The 17,425-nt window shown below is 36.9% G+C and overlaps 2 protein-coding genes across 2 annotated transcripts in view; one reads left to right on the top strand and one right to left on the bottom strand.

Annotated features, from left to right (window-relative positions):
- emc1 (ER membrane protein complex subunit 1) overlaps positions 1–17,425 on the top strand; it is a 176,009-nt gene that overhangs the window by 145,018 nt on the left and 13,566 nt on the right. The window contains 1 exon segment of the mRNA XM_060894772.1: positions 16,720–16,811. Within this exon segment, the coding sequence (XP_060750755.1) occupies positions 16,720–16,811 (92 nt within the window).
- On the bottom strand, positions 3,622–15,900 carry zgc:154075 (uncharacterized protein LOC556929 homolog). The gene is made up of 14 exons (XM_060894773.1): positions 15,630–15,900; positions 14,421–14,528; positions 14,183–14,267; positions 14,018–14,091; positions 13,391–13,450; positions 10,837–10,944; positions 10,672–10,728; positions 10,434–10,564; positions 10,291–10,345; positions 8,667–8,759; positions 7,550–7,684; positions 7,334–7,435; positions 7,019–7,180; positions 3,622–5,260 (listed from the first exon to the last, which is right to left on the bottom strand). The coding sequence occupies exons 2-14, from the start codon at positions 14,511–14,513 to the stop codon at positions 5,135–5,137; spliced, it is 1,281 nt and encodes a 426-aa protein (XP_060750756.1). The 5' UTR covers positions 14,514–14,528; positions 15,630–15,900; the 3' UTR covers positions 3,622–5,134.

The following is a 17,425-nucleotide window of genomic DNA, read 5'->3' as shown; positions in this document are numbered from 1 at the left end:
AAAGCTTTATGTGCTTAGTCATACATGGATCTGGTGCAAGTGCGGAAGCGGTGGCCGGGATGCCTGTGGATTTCGGCGCTGCACATTTCCACACAGATTATTGGCAGGAGTTGTATTGGCGAACAGAGAGGCTGCTTCCTCCTCTATTCCAGCCTGCACTTCATGGCTTACATCCTGTGACTCATGCTTACTTACAAAGTCATGTTTTACAGTAACGCTCAGATCTTCCATTTTTTTTAGCTGAACATTGGATAAATAAAATCAAATCTAAATAAATCTTCTCAACATGAAGTAATTTACTGTGTCATGAACAAAGGAGTCTTACTCATGAAAGATTCCCAATTCAGTCCTAGATAATGCTTAAATTAGCCAACATTATATATGTTTTGTCTCCAAATTAGCCTTGAAGTTTATTTTGCTTCATAAAATGTGTGCTCATTGATGACTAACTGCTTAATGTTCTAAATAACTCCTGAATGAAAATACTACGGCGCTAAATAACAAGTGAATTTCCTGTTAATGGTGACACACACTTGAATGACACTCATTTCCTCTGTGCCCTGCCCTTAAGGCTCATTCGGGTTAAGATCTTGGAATAATAATGAAATAAGCTTGTTTCCATGACTGATCACAGTGATGATTATCTCTGTGACAGATTGTATAGATCGAAATAAGTCAGGTCAATAAAGTTTGAATAAATTGTGGGAAAAAAATCAAAAGTATTACATCATCAGAGAAAACGCCTCTTTCCCTGCCCTCCCAGTCACAAGTGTGTCACTGTGGAAAGGTGTAGCAACTTCTTATCACACTGATGATTATGGAATATTGACAAATCAGTTTAAAAAAACTGAATATACATTTAGAAAAAAGGAAAAAACTGAATGACCTGAAATACCACAGACAGGTATCCCATGAATCTTTGCATTTTGCAATAATTATACAATGTGTTTTTTTAAAAGCAAGTCTGTATTCTATGGTACATTGGATTTAGATAAAAAATCACTACAAAATAGACAAGCACTGTCAAATAGAAGCAAAGCAAAACAGGACAAACATGGCTAGGACGTTTTGAATTGTAGGGAATTGACAAGCCTACCACAATGACTATACATAAGGAACACTTGAAGATAAATTACTACCCAAGAGGGTTTGTTACAATGGTGTAGCTGCTTGTCTTTGAAATGTGGCTATTTTAGAAAATTATAACTATTATACATATATAACTATTTTAATAATGATGCATGCATTCAAGCTTTAGAAGAGCGAACACAATTTAAACATACATGTTTGCTCTTAAAATATTGTTGCTTTTTAAATGGAATCAAGGCATCAGTTTTCCTAAAGCCGTTTCTTAGGCCCACGATTTTCCCATGAAATTTCCTGTGGATTGATTTTTTTGTCAACTGAGTGGAGGCCACCCACTGTGCACATATTACAATTACTATCTATGTATAAAAAATGATTATAACACCTCAGCTGTTGAAAAGAGGTGCTAGCCCTGCTAGCTGAGGCACTCTCTCTCACTCACTCATTTTCTACCGCTTATCCGAACTACCTCGGGTCACGGGGAGCCTGTGCCTATCTCAGGCGTCATCGGGCATCAAGGCAGGATACACCCTGGACGGAGTGCCAACCCATCACAGGGCACACACACACTCTCATTCACTCACTCACTCACACACTAGGGACAATTTTCCAGAGATGCCAATCAACCTACCATGCATGTCTTGCACCTACCCCCCCCCCCCCCCCCCCCCCCAGGGAATTGTAGCATGTTATTTGTATACAAGTGTGTATGTCCATTCAAGAGTCCTCCTTCTGCTCAGAATGAACTATAATACAGTCCTGTTGAGTTTGTCCTGCTATTTTGCATATCTTGAATAAACAAGAAGTCCGCCTGTGTATGTCTGAGAGGCCTCAGCAGAGAAAACGTGAATCAGAGGCAGCAGCACAGCTTCAGAGCAAGCTTGAATTTCAGGATTCAATACAGGAGCAACTGGACAGAGAAGCTTGTTGACCTAGGAAGCTTGTTGACCTGTGCTCTGGCAAGAGGTCCATGAAATACCAAAAGCAGAAAGCGGGGTCTGTTTCAGACACTCTTAATATGCAAACTTAATGCATTTAATTCAGAGGATATTCCCATCTCTTCAGAGTAGCATACATTTTAACAATTCGATTGATTAAGCAAGGATTAAGCTGCATCTAAGAGAAGACCTTAATGTGAGGAACAATTAAAAAATAATACAAAAAAATACAAAAAACTAAAAATAAAAAAGCATTTTAAAATGTTATTCTAACAGTGCTCATGTCTTAGCAGCCACATGACAGTCAGAGGAACAAGAACGTTTTAATGGATGACTCCACATCTCATTTTATATACAAGTAAATATACAGTATATTCAGACATATAAAAAATCATTTTTAAATAATAATAATAATAATAATAATAATAATAATAATAATAATAATAATAATAATAATAATAATATAAAACCAGAACTCTCAAAACTTAATTAATTAATGTAAATTATACCCTAGGCAATTCCCTCAGAAAATTTGATATTTTCAGACCAAACTTAGCATTTAGCCTGTTGTAGTCATGCTACGATTTTGTCCATAAAGTGAAGTCAAGGGATTACGTGGAGTAGAGTTAATGGAGGCAAAACAGAAGATACTGTACAAACAGTAATAAGGTGCATCTAAATTTTTTATGTTCTACACAAATTACTATTATGCAGTTAACAATTGTCATAAAACTGCCATTAGCAGAGCCTAACTAGCTAAAACATTACCTAAATAGTTACACTGGTTATATGCTAAAAACATTGAGTGAGACCTCAATGATAGCTGGGAAAATGTATTTGTGATGGAGTTTTGGCCAAATTTGTGTTTTTCTGACTATAACATACCTTGTCACCTCTATGTTAAGAAACCATACATATGTGAATTTTAGTCAAAATTACATGGAAATGTTTTCATTTATGTATTTGTAAATCTTTCCTTGGTCATCTGTCTGTAAAGATAATGTAGATAAGAGTGCCAGTTTACCTAATGCAGCAGTACATGCAGTCAACCCTCCTAAACACATCTAAAATCTAGCTAAGTGTGATTTCTGCACATCGTTTAATAGATATATCATAGTAAAATAAATATATATGTAATATGTTCAGCTCGTAATCAGATTTCAGGCAGTAAGTGGCTGAGGTAAACGTAAGAAAGGTTTTCCCAGGCTGTTACCAGGGCTGGATGAAGTACTAAGAAATTAAGTGAAAGATATGAAGTGAAAGATAATGTGTAAATATCTAACTGAAGCTATAGTTAAAGAGGGAAAATGCTAAACACTTTTAAAACATTGAAAATATTACAAACAACATAATAAAAAAAATTATAAAATTGTTAGACAAAGTTGCGACAACTAACAAAGTTAAATGAGGTTCATGTAAAATGTAACTTTTATTACTTTTTTTTGGCTGAGTTTTGTTTTAAATGCAGTTTTGATTTATGTTTTGCCCGAAAATATGGAAAGTTGCAGAATTTGACTTGTAGAAATTATGGTGCCCAATAGGATCGGTGATATATAAACCTGCCATTTGGCAATCAATCAATCAATCAATCAATCAATCAATCAATCAACAGACAAATTTTATTAAATTTGACAGTTAATATTAACAATATCTCATAGTATAGACTATCAGGGATGAAAAGAAGATGCCTCCTTTTATACAGGTTTTTGCCTATCCAGCATAGTAAAATATTTTACCGAGGTCGGGTAAAACCTTCCACAAAGTTCCACAAAGCAGTCCACTGGTGTTTACATATTCAAAAACACACATCCATGGCACTAACCACACTGCGTAGCATGAGATTACAGCCAAGGGCAAATTGGCATAAATCATGATAGTTTTTTCTACATTTCTGCAGATGATTGGATGCTAAACTGAGCAAATTCAGTTGATATACAACATACATTAGCTGGATGTGAGAAGAAGTGTATTGTTTTAAATATTTTGAGTCTAAATAAAAATTAAAATGTTTTCCATGAGATAAGAACACTAGCTTTCTATTTCAATAATAATCAATTAACAAATGAAGTAAGTACACTAAAATAATCCGTAAGTATTCAAACAGTTACTCGAGTATTGTCAAACCTTTGGAGACAGACCTGAAGTCTATGGAATGGACATTAATGGCTGCTTTTGCAGAGAAAGACAATTGGACTGTGAGGTATCTAACTTATGATTCTCCCAAAAACCGACCGAGGAAGCTGGTGGACCAGTGAACGAATGAACTGCTCACTACACATGACTTCATTCCAAGGTAAACTAAGATTGACATCACAGAATTTATTGGCTGTTGTTCAGGTCACTAATCCTTTGTACAATTACTTGGTGTACTAGAGGCCATACCTCTGTTTACCCTAGTGTTGTGTTTATTCTGCCATCTGCAGGATTTAGATTATGACTACAATCTCACAGAAATGGCTCCCCAACCACTGGGTCAAAGTCCAGCCCTGCCTCCACAACATGTAACCAAGGAACTAACCACGAGAGTAATGCATTTAAATAAACCTTAAACAAATCGATATTACCTTTGAGACACTAACGGGAGAAGACAGCTCGTCCAAGGTCAAAGTCTCTTAAGCCAGCATGCTTCATATCAGCACACCATGATCATCCTGCCTTAATCACAAGTCTAATGTTTGACCAGAAACAATCCTGGCTCAGATTTCCAAGAGCTATACTGAACAAAGCATACTGAAAGCCAGGCTCTTCAAAATAACACGTGGTAACATGCTTGTCCAAGATAAACAGATCAACCAAGACAGTGTAATCATTCAAGACCGTTTTCATGTATTTGTTCATGTAAATGAAGACAAAACAGCATTACTGGCACACTTATTTTTTAGCAACATGTATAGCATGAATAAACATACAGTACTAGTTATAGTTAATAGTTATACTGGGATTGACAAGTGTGAGATAGTATTCCATTATTTGCACCTAGACAGCAAGGTCAATTTTGCATGCCTTGGCTACTGGTCACAAACACCAACTTACAATTAATGTTAGTTTTCTAGCATTTATGTAGTCATAAAAAAAGAAAAAAGAGGAAAAAATGTTTTAGCCTTCATCAACTAGTCGTGATCGGTCACACACATCACGACTCTGTTCTCTAGACGAGAACGCTCAGCCTCAAAAACCAGCCTGTGACTTGCCAGTGTTTCCTTCGGACCGGACTGGACCAGCATTGGGTCTCCGTTCTACAACAATGAAAGACAAAATTACATATTATTTTTAAAATAAGTGGGACAAAAATGCTGTGTAGCTGTGTTCAACACGATTTAAACACTAAATTGCACTGTACTTCTGTTTTTACTGTATTTAGCCATTGAGATTATATTAATACATATCTTGAACATACTGTCTTAACTTAATACTTTAACGCTGCTAAAAGTCATTTACTTCAGTATAGCATTAATTAAAATACCTCTTGTGATACTGTATACTATACACATAATATAAAAAAATTACTTCTTACGTACTATTCACTCCCCATATATACAGAATACACAGTAGAGACTAAAACTCAGAGACCACGTTGAATTTCTGGGAATTTTTTTTTTTTAATCTCAAACTGAAAATAAACAGAAACTTGGAAATACGCAACATCTGGCCTATTCAGAATGTTGCACAATTCAACTGTTCAAGATGTTGTGCAATTTCTAGGTGACTGTTTAAACGTAAGCAAACAGGTAATACTGAACATACACATATTGACATTGGACAAAAGGTCAGATTTCTTATCTGGTCAAAGTCCCCTTCTTATGTGTTCAGAAGACACTCCGATGAATTTGATCTGGTTTTACACAACAACAATTGTACACTAGATCAAAACGAGGATGTTCAATCTACGAAGAAAGTTTTCAAATCCCACTAAATATTTCTGATTCTACTTTTCACTCATGCTACTGCCAACATCATTTGAATCTCATTTTTGTCACACAATTTGCACTGTTTTTGTCGATCATTCTGCAGCAGAGAGATGGCATAATAGTGTTTCTTCATACTGTATTGGTATAATGACAATAAAGTTTAAATGAATGATTTACACAGTGCAATTAAACGATATATTTAAACAAATAATAACAATACGAACATTATAAAAATTTTAAACACTTTATAGCATTTTGCTGCTGATTAACTATTATCTCTGAAGCAAATCGAGCTGCATGGTCAATCCCAGGTTTATATTAATGTGCTTGATCCACTATGATATCATTTCTGTTGTGTAACAGAGAATTTGGGATTAAAAATTTTTATATGTTTATATGGTGAACCTTTCTGTGAGGAGATGTTTATTTAGCATTTTCAGAAGTCAGTGTCGGTGCTTTGTAAAAGTCTGTGGTAATATTTTTTAGTCTTTAAAACTTCAGGACAGAGAGCCTTGCTTTGTGGTTCCTGTTTGCGAGGAAAATCTGCCATTTGTGTACTATTAACTTCAGGAAACGGGGAAAACGAGAGACTGGCGAGGGAATAACCGTTCCTACGATAAAAAGATAACAGGAAATAACTCTCAGCAATGTTTCACAACATTAAACCTGACTACAGCAGAAATGAAACTTTAGGAAAATTATCTAGTGCTTTCAAGTTTCCCCATCAAGCTGCGTTTTTTTGTTGTTGTTGTTGTTAACTTCAAGATAGAGAAAAAGAAGTAAGAGAAAGGCAGTAAATAGGTAGTAAATAACTGTAAATTGTATTGTAGACATTCCACAACATCAAATGTAACTTCGTTAAGATTACAGTTAAAATATACATTTTTATAAATTGCCTAGTCCAAAAAATTGCAATTGTTGCAAGTATCTGTGGTAGAAAAAGCATTTCAGTATTTGCTGTTATTGGAAAAGACCACACCACCATCGATTCTTTTCCCAGCTAGTCTGGTCATGTTTTATTCCTTACATAAATTACAGTAGCCCCATAGCACGATGTACAGAAACAGGAAGTGATAAGAAACTAACCGCTACAGCTGAAATGAAGGTGTCAACGAGATGATAATCTGCAACACCATGACCACCTTTGCTGAAGCTCCCCGGTACATTGACGTCCACTGTGTGCGTCGTGGATACCTGAGTGAGAAAGTCGAATACTTTGATCTCGTGGCTGTTGTAAGTCAGCTCCCCCTGTGGAACATATGCAGAGATGTCAAATTAAACTATAACATCAGAATACATTAGAATAGGCTCTGGATCCTTCGAGACCCTGAACCTGCATGAATGAATAAAAAAAAAAACAATACAAATGGATTAGTGACATATGAAATACTAATGTCCGACCTTACTGCCATGGATGCTCGTTTTGCGCAGACACACCTCTTCCGTAAATGCCACCATGCTAAACGTAGCAGTGAGGCCTCCTTCAAATTCCATGTTAACAACCTGAAATAGAAAAAGAGGGATTTGGCCTGGCACATTTAGCTCACATTTGTTAAAGGATGTTGTATAATTTCTGGCGATATGACCAGTTTGAAGAATAAAACTAAACTGCCTAACCTGATTTGAGCACACATCGTTGTCACACTCATAGACACAGCGACCGTATGGACCTGATTTCAAAGCCTCGGTTACTGACTCAATATCAGGAACTGAACTGCCGCATACAACTGACACTGGCCAACTCACCCATCCCTAGAACACATAAAGCACCAAAATGTTAGCAAGAGTATTTACTTAGGGTGTTTTCACATATAGTTTGTTTTAAAAGAACCAAACCCAGTTCACTTAAAGTGAACCAGAAAAGGAACTAGCCGAATGTGACCTCAGTCCGTTTGGTGTTCACAATATAGTGGACTCAAAAGAGAACCCAGTTCTCTTTTTGGTCCTCTTTAGTATTGAAGTGATCTCAGACCCTTTCGTGTTCACACCTCAACTTCATAAGAACTCAGAACCCAGAATTCTGTGCAGCAATGGACAGGAATCCTTGATTTCAGCAGACTCCCCACTTCGACGCATTTTATCACGGGTGCTCATGTACTTCTGTCGTAGTTTTTTCACTTTTACGCGACATTGTAGTGCTGTTCTGTTGTATCCCCTTTCCTTCAGTTTTTGAGAAAACAGAAGAAATACTTTTATGTTTTTATGTGTTGAGAATAGTTGGCATTTAATGCCATCCTCTTTCCAAATATCAATAAGTGCACAGCTTTCTTCATAAGACCACATGACTCCGCAACCTGCCATGGCAAAAAGTTTTGTGTTTTCAGCAGTCACAGTAACGGAACACGGCTGCAGGTATGGCAAGCCTCCAGGGACATTTGGTGAAACGAAACGCAAAGTGGACCGGGACCTCATTGCTTTCACGTCACACGCAAATCGAACCACAAACGAACCCACAGATGAACCGTACTCAGACCATCTCCGGAGGTGGTCTGAGTACGGTTCGCTTCTGGGTCCATTTAAGGGGTCTCAGATCACATGGTTTGTTCACATATACACACTGAACCGCTCCGAGAGCATTTAGAGGGCTCAAACGAACTAGGTGTGAAAACACCCTTAGTCTTTACAAAGTCTGTTCATCCAAAATCAATATAATATGTAGAAGACCAACATAACAGGTAGCGCATTCAGATTCAGGGGCAGGGAAAAGGAAAAATGCAGCTGGAATAATCTTTACCTTTCTAACTCGGTCCAAGTAGATTTTCTTCGCTGAATATGCGCAGTCTGTCTCTACAGAACAATCTAAGCACCGACTCGCTGCTCCTGATGGCTAAATAAACAGACGCATTATTTCAGTTATTTCAGACTTCATTAACAATGAACTGCAAACATATATTTTAATGGGGAAGGCTGACAATAGTAAGGATATAGGCTCAAACAAAACTGCAATCTCACATAACATATGCTAAAGACTATCATCTACTGAATTTTTAGTTTAATGCCTAATAGGAAGTTGAGAGTCAAAGGAACACAGCGGGGCAGTGGTGGCTTAAGTGGTTTTAATGCTCTAGGTTTCTCTGCAAAGCTGCTACTGTTGATCAAGGCCCTTAACCCTCACTGCTCATGGGTCACTGTATCATGCCTAACCCTGAGCTCTGAAACTCAACCACCAAAGTCGGGATATGCAAAAAAAGAATTTCACTGTGCTGTAATTTATATGTTACAAAATTAACATCTTCTATTATTAAATTCTTAAAATCTTCTTAAAATCTTCTATTCTTAAAATCTTCTATTCTTTTTCTATACGGTCATGCAGAATACAGTATTTAAGCTTGTTTTGAGCTATATGTTCAACTGTCTTCAAGGCAAAATCAGAAACCAGGGTTGACATTTTTAAGCAAAATTTCTATCGCAGCTGCATCTCAAAAAGCACCAAAAATACCTGAAAGTGTGCCAAAATATTTGGGCACAGGATAAGGGAAACATGCTTCTTTTATTCATCAGAGAATATGTGGGAAAGAAGAATTAAATATATCTCTGATGTCCACACACAATCCACTCCATAAACTCCTTTACCGTTTCCCAATATAGTATACAAAATAAATTATTCTGCACATCATAGATAAGGGCGCTTAAGGTGGCTTAGTGGTTAGCACGTTCACCTCACACCTCCAGGGCCGGGTTTCGATTCCCGAGTATCGAGGTTCGATACTCCGGTTTCCTCCCCCGGTCCAAAGACATGCATGGTAGGTTGATTGGCATCTCTGGAAAATTGTCCGTAGTGTGTGATTGCGTGAGTGAATGAGAGTGTGTGTGTGCCCTGCGATGGGTTGGCACTCCGTCCAGGGTGTATCTTGCCTTGATGCCCGATGATGCCTGAGATAGGCACAGGCTCCCCCTGACCCGAGGTAGTTCGGATAAGCGGTAGAAGATGAATGAATGAATGAATCATAGATAACCTGCCTGCACTTGTTAGAGGTACCTTAGATTAATTGTTAGAAAACAAGGTCTTGGATTCTTCTGCTCTTCCTTCATTTTTATAATGTTCATAGAGTGAGCAAGGGGAGGGAAAAAAATAATCTAATTGTATTTATTAATAAAATAATACATAATTCTATATCACTGGGTGCAATAATAATTCTTTGGAGCTAAGCGGGGCAGTGAAATATGAGCATGTAAACCTCAAAACAAACCTTTAGTATTTCAAATGTCATTTAAAATGCATGGAGTTGGGAGTAATGACATTATTAATAAGATTAATATCTGTTGAACGGGTGATATAAATGCCCTGCCCCACTTGCTCCATAAGCCGCCACTGCACTTCACACATTATAAAGCACCATTTTTCAGTTTAAACAAACCTTGTTTTCTTTTCGGAAATGGCTGAGGGATCCAAATGACGAAACTTTTATACACCTGTAAAACAACAAATTCATTTAAATATTTTTTTCAGACCTGACAAAACAACCAAATAAAACAAATTTGCTGTATTTATATTCCAAACCTGCGTCCTCCAGCCCAGTGACAAATCAAGTCCAGGTCATGGCAGGATTTGGCTAAAAGAGCAAAAGAGCTTTCTGCCTCATTTCTCCAATTTCCTCTCACAAATGAGTGAGCAAAGTGATAAAACCCAACCTGAAGGAAAAAAAAGATCATATACATTAATATACATTTAACTTTAACTATGTGGTTAATTATATCTTTATTTATGTGTTATCTGCGAGTAGTAGATTTGATCTTACTGGTTCAAAGTGTTGAATATGAATGACATCCCCAATGGCTCCACTGTCGATGAGCACCTGAAAAATGAAGGTAATTCTTTATTCTTGCTCTCACTCTGGTAACAGACATCACTCTTGGAGACATCCATTTAAAATCAGACAAAGAAACTGAAGTGAAATTTTTACTTTGATTTTTCTGATGTATGGGTCATATCGGAGAACATGGCACACTGTTAGCATTACACCACTTTGATTGCAAGTCTCTGCAATCTCTGTGCAGTCCTCTAGAGTCACCTGGACACAGAAATATAAATGAAAGTATGAAATTCATTACTTATATTTCTTGGTAGGTCTGGGAAACTAGGAAAACCCTTCACGTAGTAAATGTATACTGGTATACTGTACACACTTGGGTCCAAATGTATGAAACCACATCGACAATCATTGACATGATCAAATCAATGCAAGTCATTAAACTTACTGCAGTTTTATGTATAAAATAAACTGTCAAGCCTTTCAGGATGACTTACAGACGTGCTTTTTTAGACTTAAAAACGCATGCTCATGATGGTTAGATGATTTCTTGCTTGTCATACCTATGAGGGAAAGGATGTTTAAAGACCTGCAGGATTTTCTTTTCCACAAAATACTTTGCCCCTTTGACAATGTTGGCCGAAACACCAAAAACATCTGTAAACTAGCTTTTTCCCCATGTGATATGCTTGGTGTACATGATCACTTGGGTGCAATGTAGGTTTTTTTTCCTTCTGTGTTTTAATGACACACCATTGTCTTTTCACCTAATGTAATTATGTTGGCTTTGTAGAAGCCAACATTCTGTTTAACTGTTTAAGCTTAGACAAAAATTTATCAAGAGTATCTCCTCCTAGGGCTTTAGAGCCACATGTACCAAATTCAGATATGTTGTAGACCCTGGTCTGAAGTTTGTTGCTATTACTTTTCTAAACGATCCGAGTACCGGTACTTCCGGTACCGGGTCTCAAAGTGGCCTTTTTTCCCATAGTCTCCCATTATAAACTTTGGAGGTTTATAACTCAGCAAGCTTTCGACCTATCTACACCAAACTCATCTACACCAAACTCGGCCAGCTCCTTTAGGGTGATACTCTGAACAAACTTTTAAATTGGTGTACCGACTGGCCTTTCGATTGTGCCGCAGCCCTGCCCCAAAATATGCAAAATCAAAAAACTTTTTACAGCATGGACATGTGACATATCAAAACACTCAGAACAATGAGGGGAACTTCCTCACGTGTAATTTGATGACGTCATGTGACGTCACGTGACGTCACGTGACGTCACGTGAAAATAAAAAATTTTGCACAACATGGGCATGTGACATATCAAAATACTCATGAGGGGAACTTCCTCAGGAGAATTCAGATGATGTCACATGCTCGTCTCCACTTGCTTCCAAATGTTTTGGTACCCTATCTTTCTGTCCACTTGCCTCCAAAAGTAACACTGACCCTTATGTCCACTCGCCTCCAAAAAGCACCGGCCTTTGAGAATACTTGCCTCGTCAAAGCCAACATCAAAGTTTGTCACGACGAACTTTACAAATCTAGTTTACATTAAATTCACCCTTTCTATAATTTTTCTCTAGTTTTTGACCTTATCAGGTGCACGTTTATGGTGAAATACATTTTTATTGGCATAGAAAAGAGTAAAAATATCCACTCCTGCCCTTCTGTCTTTTCGTTTAGTAGTCATTTCTAGTGTGCTCCCAGCCCTCTGTTTGCTTGACCCTTTATAGAGTTTTGTGGACATGTAAATGGAAATGAGCCGTATGAACAGTGCTTAATTAATCCTTGCTTTATCCTTTATATCATTTATTGGTTCCTGCCCCATAATGTTGATTAAAAAACTGCTGTTTTGCATTAGAAAATACATTTAACAAATAGTACTAATGGGATTTTAGTAATATATTTAAGTGTTAAACCATTTATAAACCATTAATAAGAGTGCTTAAGTATTAATATGTACAAGTATTAGTCATTAGCAATGAACATATGTTTTCTTGTTTACCTTACAAACATCTATACATTCATTTTCTGTACAGCTTATTCTACACAGGGTCATGAGGAGCCTGGAGTTTTCAATATCCCAACTTTGGAGATTGGGGCCAGAGCGCAGGATCAGCCATAATACAGTGCTTCTGGAGCAGTGAGCCTTGTTTAAGGGCCCAACAGTGGCAGGTTGGCAGTTCTGGACTTGAACCCTGATCTTTCAATCAACAACCCAGAGCCTTAACCACTTGAGCCACCACTACCCTAAGGTGCTAAAGCACAATCTACTGCAGGGCACAGTCTCTCTCTCTCTCTGTTTCTCTCTCTCTCACACACACACAGACACCCATTCACTCACTAGGGACAATAGGACATGCCAGTCTGCTACAGCATATATCTTTGGTGCTAGTGTAGACCCCATAGTACCTGAAATATGCACACAGGCAGAGGTTGCCTTGAACCCCAAAAACCTTGTAGTTTGGGCAGAGGTTGCCTTGAACCCCCCAAGACACCATGCCCTCACTTACAAACATTGCAGGCAGTAAAAGTGCAAAAGTACAGTATAGCAGTAGAGCATTCAGAAATCTGCTGCATTAGGATTAGAACAGTCAACATTACTACTGAATGGATTTCCCAATCACCAATGTTTCAAGTGACTGACAAAAAAAACAAAAAAGAAGAACTTCATTATGCAGAAGTCAGCATACTTACTGCCATTGGTTTCTCCAAGAGTATATGATAACCCTTCCTCGCCAAAACAACAGCAGGTTCCTGCAAGACAAATACCTTTCTAATTACACTACACTATAGTCAACATTATAGATTTGGACTAGACATTCTGATCAAGAACAACAACAGACATCACTAAATACTGACAACCGTGATATTGTGTTATTACACTATAACACCACTGTGCATTTGGAGGGCATTTTTAATGGAATGAGCTTGAGTCTACTTGGATATTTAGATGGTTCACTCTGAATCTACACAAAGTTATGGTGATTGATCATATGATATTTTGATAAAACATTTCTATCCTGATTCGAGTGGTCTCTTCCAAAATGACTACACCCCACCTACAAGGGCTCATTGAATGGTTTAGTGATTATAAAATTGGACTTAAATCAATACTATGGATTCAACAGTCACCAGGTTTCAATCCTTATTGATCCCTATGCTAGATTTTGGAGCAATGTGTTTCACAGATCTCTTCAAAACACCGAATAGATTAGACGATTTTAAACTAATAGTGTTCCATCAGTCTAGTATAATTCCAAAAAAACTGTAGAATCACTGCCAAGTATTGATATGAATTATCACATCAGAAAGGTCACAAACCTTATGAAGGCGATCAGGAGTGCAGATAAATACAGCATCTGCAAATTTTTCCCTTTCTGCTACACAGTGCCAATCTATACCAAAATCACAAGTGCCAACAGGTTTATAAGCAGTGCACATTATTGATGTAATTCAGATTGTTGTTTAAAAAAAATCAAATGTTACCATCAAATACATTTTCTTCAAGCACTTTGTGACGCTCCTGGAGCTTCTTTCGTGCAAAAAGTCTTGGGTCAGCAATTCCAACTACCTAAGGTGACATGGAACAACAACAACAAAAACATCATCAACAACGAAGCTCAGAAACCCCTTAGATTATCCTGTTTAAGTGATTGCCAAAAAGTTTTCATTGGGAAATTAATATTTACAGCAAAGGTACAAAAGAAAATCAGGAAAGACATACTTTCAGCCGATCAGGGTGGATGGAGGCAAAGTCGGAGTATGTTTCACCACGGCTCCCTGCTCCAACCACGATAACTTTGACGGGTGGTGACATGTTAGCATTAGCCTACTGAGAAAACATACGAAACCAGGTTAACAATAAATATAACACACACAGCTTCTGCACTGTTGAGTCCAAAAGTCTGAGACCTTTTCCTTTACAATTGTAATGTTTTAGAATGCATACATATTTAAAACAAAGCAAGCAAATGAAATAGAAATAGAAATATTGAAGATCTCCGGTTCCTACTTCAACGCAAGTGAATTTGTGATATTGACCGTGTTGATGGCTTTGTATCAATATCAAATTTTACTCATGCCTAATCTTCTCTTTTGAAGCATCTAATGTATTTGGTCCAAATGGATCATCAGGTTTTGCCCAAACTTGTGGAAGCAAAAAGTAAATATTTTAAAGATTCTACTTTTCAATCCACAATGACTTTTTCATTCTCTTGGGAAAGCCAAGAGCTTCAGTTAATGATCACTCAGAATGGAAAAAACATGATTTCATGGGCTTTGACCAAGGCATTGTAATTCGTGCCAGACTGACCATTGTGCATAAAGTCTAGTGACCACTGTGCTGAAAAAGAAAAAAAAAAGATCAGCAGTTTCTCAGATACTCAAACCATTCCACCTGGTACCAATAACCATGTCAAGGTCAAAGCACCTGAGATCACATGTCCGCCCCTACTGTTATATGAACATTAACTGAAGCTCTTGGCCTTCCAAGATATCTATCTATCTATCTATCTATCTATCTATCTATCTATCTATCTATCTATAAACAGATCTGCCTTTAATAACATTCTATTTACTTATTGTTATACAAGCTTTATTACTATATTTATATTATAATAACTATTATTTCCTCTCATGTACATTATAAGAGATAAGACACAATACATTATAAGAGATAAGACATTATAAGAGATGTTTTTTATTTAATGTTTTTTATTTAATGTTATGTTTTATTGACACAATTTCTACCCCAATCTTTCTTACTAGGCAATTTGTTAAACATGTCAAGCTCATTAAATAAAATCAGTGAAATCATTGAGCACAAAGTTCACATCACATGACCCATTGAATGAAATTGTTAATCCTAGAACTGCTCTATTATCTGATTATAAGTGATTTTAATTATATGTTAGTATAAGTTATGGTTGCTCACCTGTCTTGGCAGCAGCTTCTCTTCCTGTGGAGCTTGAAGTTAAAGTCGGTGTCTGTGCTGCTGCTTCATAAATCATTTATAATCAAGGTTTATAACCACGTAAACAAAGGGTGTGGAAAGAAAAACCCGAAATGTCACTTCCTCCGAGTGGGTTTGTCTAAATGCCAAAAATGATATTGGGAATATATTATTGTGCACTATAAAATATATACCTGGAAATGAATTAGGAATCGGTTTGGGATTCTTCCTAGAGAGCCTGCACTTCCTTTTGGTCGCCTCAAAACAAACGTCACGTGACAGCTGGAGACAAGACAAAGGATAACAGTGTTTATTATAAGATAAAGGAAATTGTATGAAATAAATTGTCTTTATCTTCATTTGAATGCATGTAATAAATATATCTAGTAAATGATAATATTATTAATAATAATAATAATAATAATAATAATAATAATAATAATAATAATAATAATAATCAATAAAATGCCAGAATAACCCTGGTTTAAAATGTTAAAGGAAAAATTTAAAAATAATTTTTCACTACTATACTCCTCAATACAATGTTTTTTTTTTGTTTTTTTTTTAATCTTAATTTTTGTATCTTTATTTGTAATCAGTGCAATAATATTTCAAGCGCATATACGTCTTTCTGTGGCTATTCTGAAAATAACTAGTTTACACAACAAAGCAATGACAGGGGTTTACCTTTAAAAAAAAACAAACTGCAAAATTCGTTGTTCCTTTATTTTTTTGTGTAAACATAGAGCGCGTAAATAAAAATGAATGGAAAAAAAATTATTTATCATGCAAGATGTACATAGATATTTATATTTTAGTTATTATTTTTACGAAACCTAATGTGTTTTATTGTGATAACACAATAAAAAGATAAAATACTAATATGTGGTGAGGTGTAAATGGACGGAGCAAAACAAACAAACAAACAAAAATAATAAACAAATAAATAAATAAATACCCTGCCTGCATACCCTGCATATAATAATAGTGATGATAAGTTCAGGCGTGGTCTGTCTCACTTGTTCTAGGGTCCTAGACCGCAAGGAATTCTGGGAATAGATCTTCTGCGGCAATGGCTGTCTTTCTAGCTAGGTTATTTATATCTTTATATTTATTATGTTTTGCTGGAGCCGTTTTCGAAGACCAAGTGGGAAAATTTGATTGGTACGTATATGTTGTTAACACGAGGATGTTGCTGGTGGTTTTGAAACTCATATTTGTGTTTTGCTGTTAACTGTTTAAAGTACCGGTGCTTCAAACCAGTCAAATGCTAGCTAGCTAGCTAATGGGAATCAGGCGTTATTTTTCCTACCCGTTTTCGGTGTATTTTCGTATTCAACTGTGCGATTAATAGGAGTTTCTGTCTGCTGATTGGTGCTGAGTCACCCTGATGGTGGACAGCTAGCCAATCGCAGTGCAGGAGGCGGGAATTGACGCAAAGCGGGTGTGAAGAACAGACTGCAATCATGCTCGGTGCCACCTGCTAAAATAATATTGAATCCTTTAACATCATTAACCCGGTGTGGTTTATATCCCCAGACGCGGAGTGTCTCTGTACTAAGAGAGGGATGAACTGATCCCCTTTTTACATTTACGATACGATACATGATACTGACACCCAAGTATGTGCAAGCTCCTTCTTATCCCTGCTGTATTAGTCAGCATAAGAGACACTCATGGCACAAAATGTCACTTGTAAAGCTCAGAAAAGGTTTGTCCCATACCTGCTCCGGTGTTTCAGCGACGATATCCTGCACTTTACATCATGTGCCACTGCT

The sequence above is a fragment of the Tachysurus vachellii genome, chromosome 19 (genome assembly GCF_030014155.1).
Source record: "Tachysurus vachellii isolate PV-2020 chromosome 19, HZAU_Pvac_v1, whole genome shotgun sequence".
NCBI classification, from domain to species: Eukaryota; Metazoa; Chordata; class Actinopteri; order Siluriformes; family Bagridae; genus Tachysurus; species Tachysurus vachellii.
Note: the sequence above shows the minus strand (reverse complement) of the source record. Positions and strands in the feature narration are given on the sequence as shown.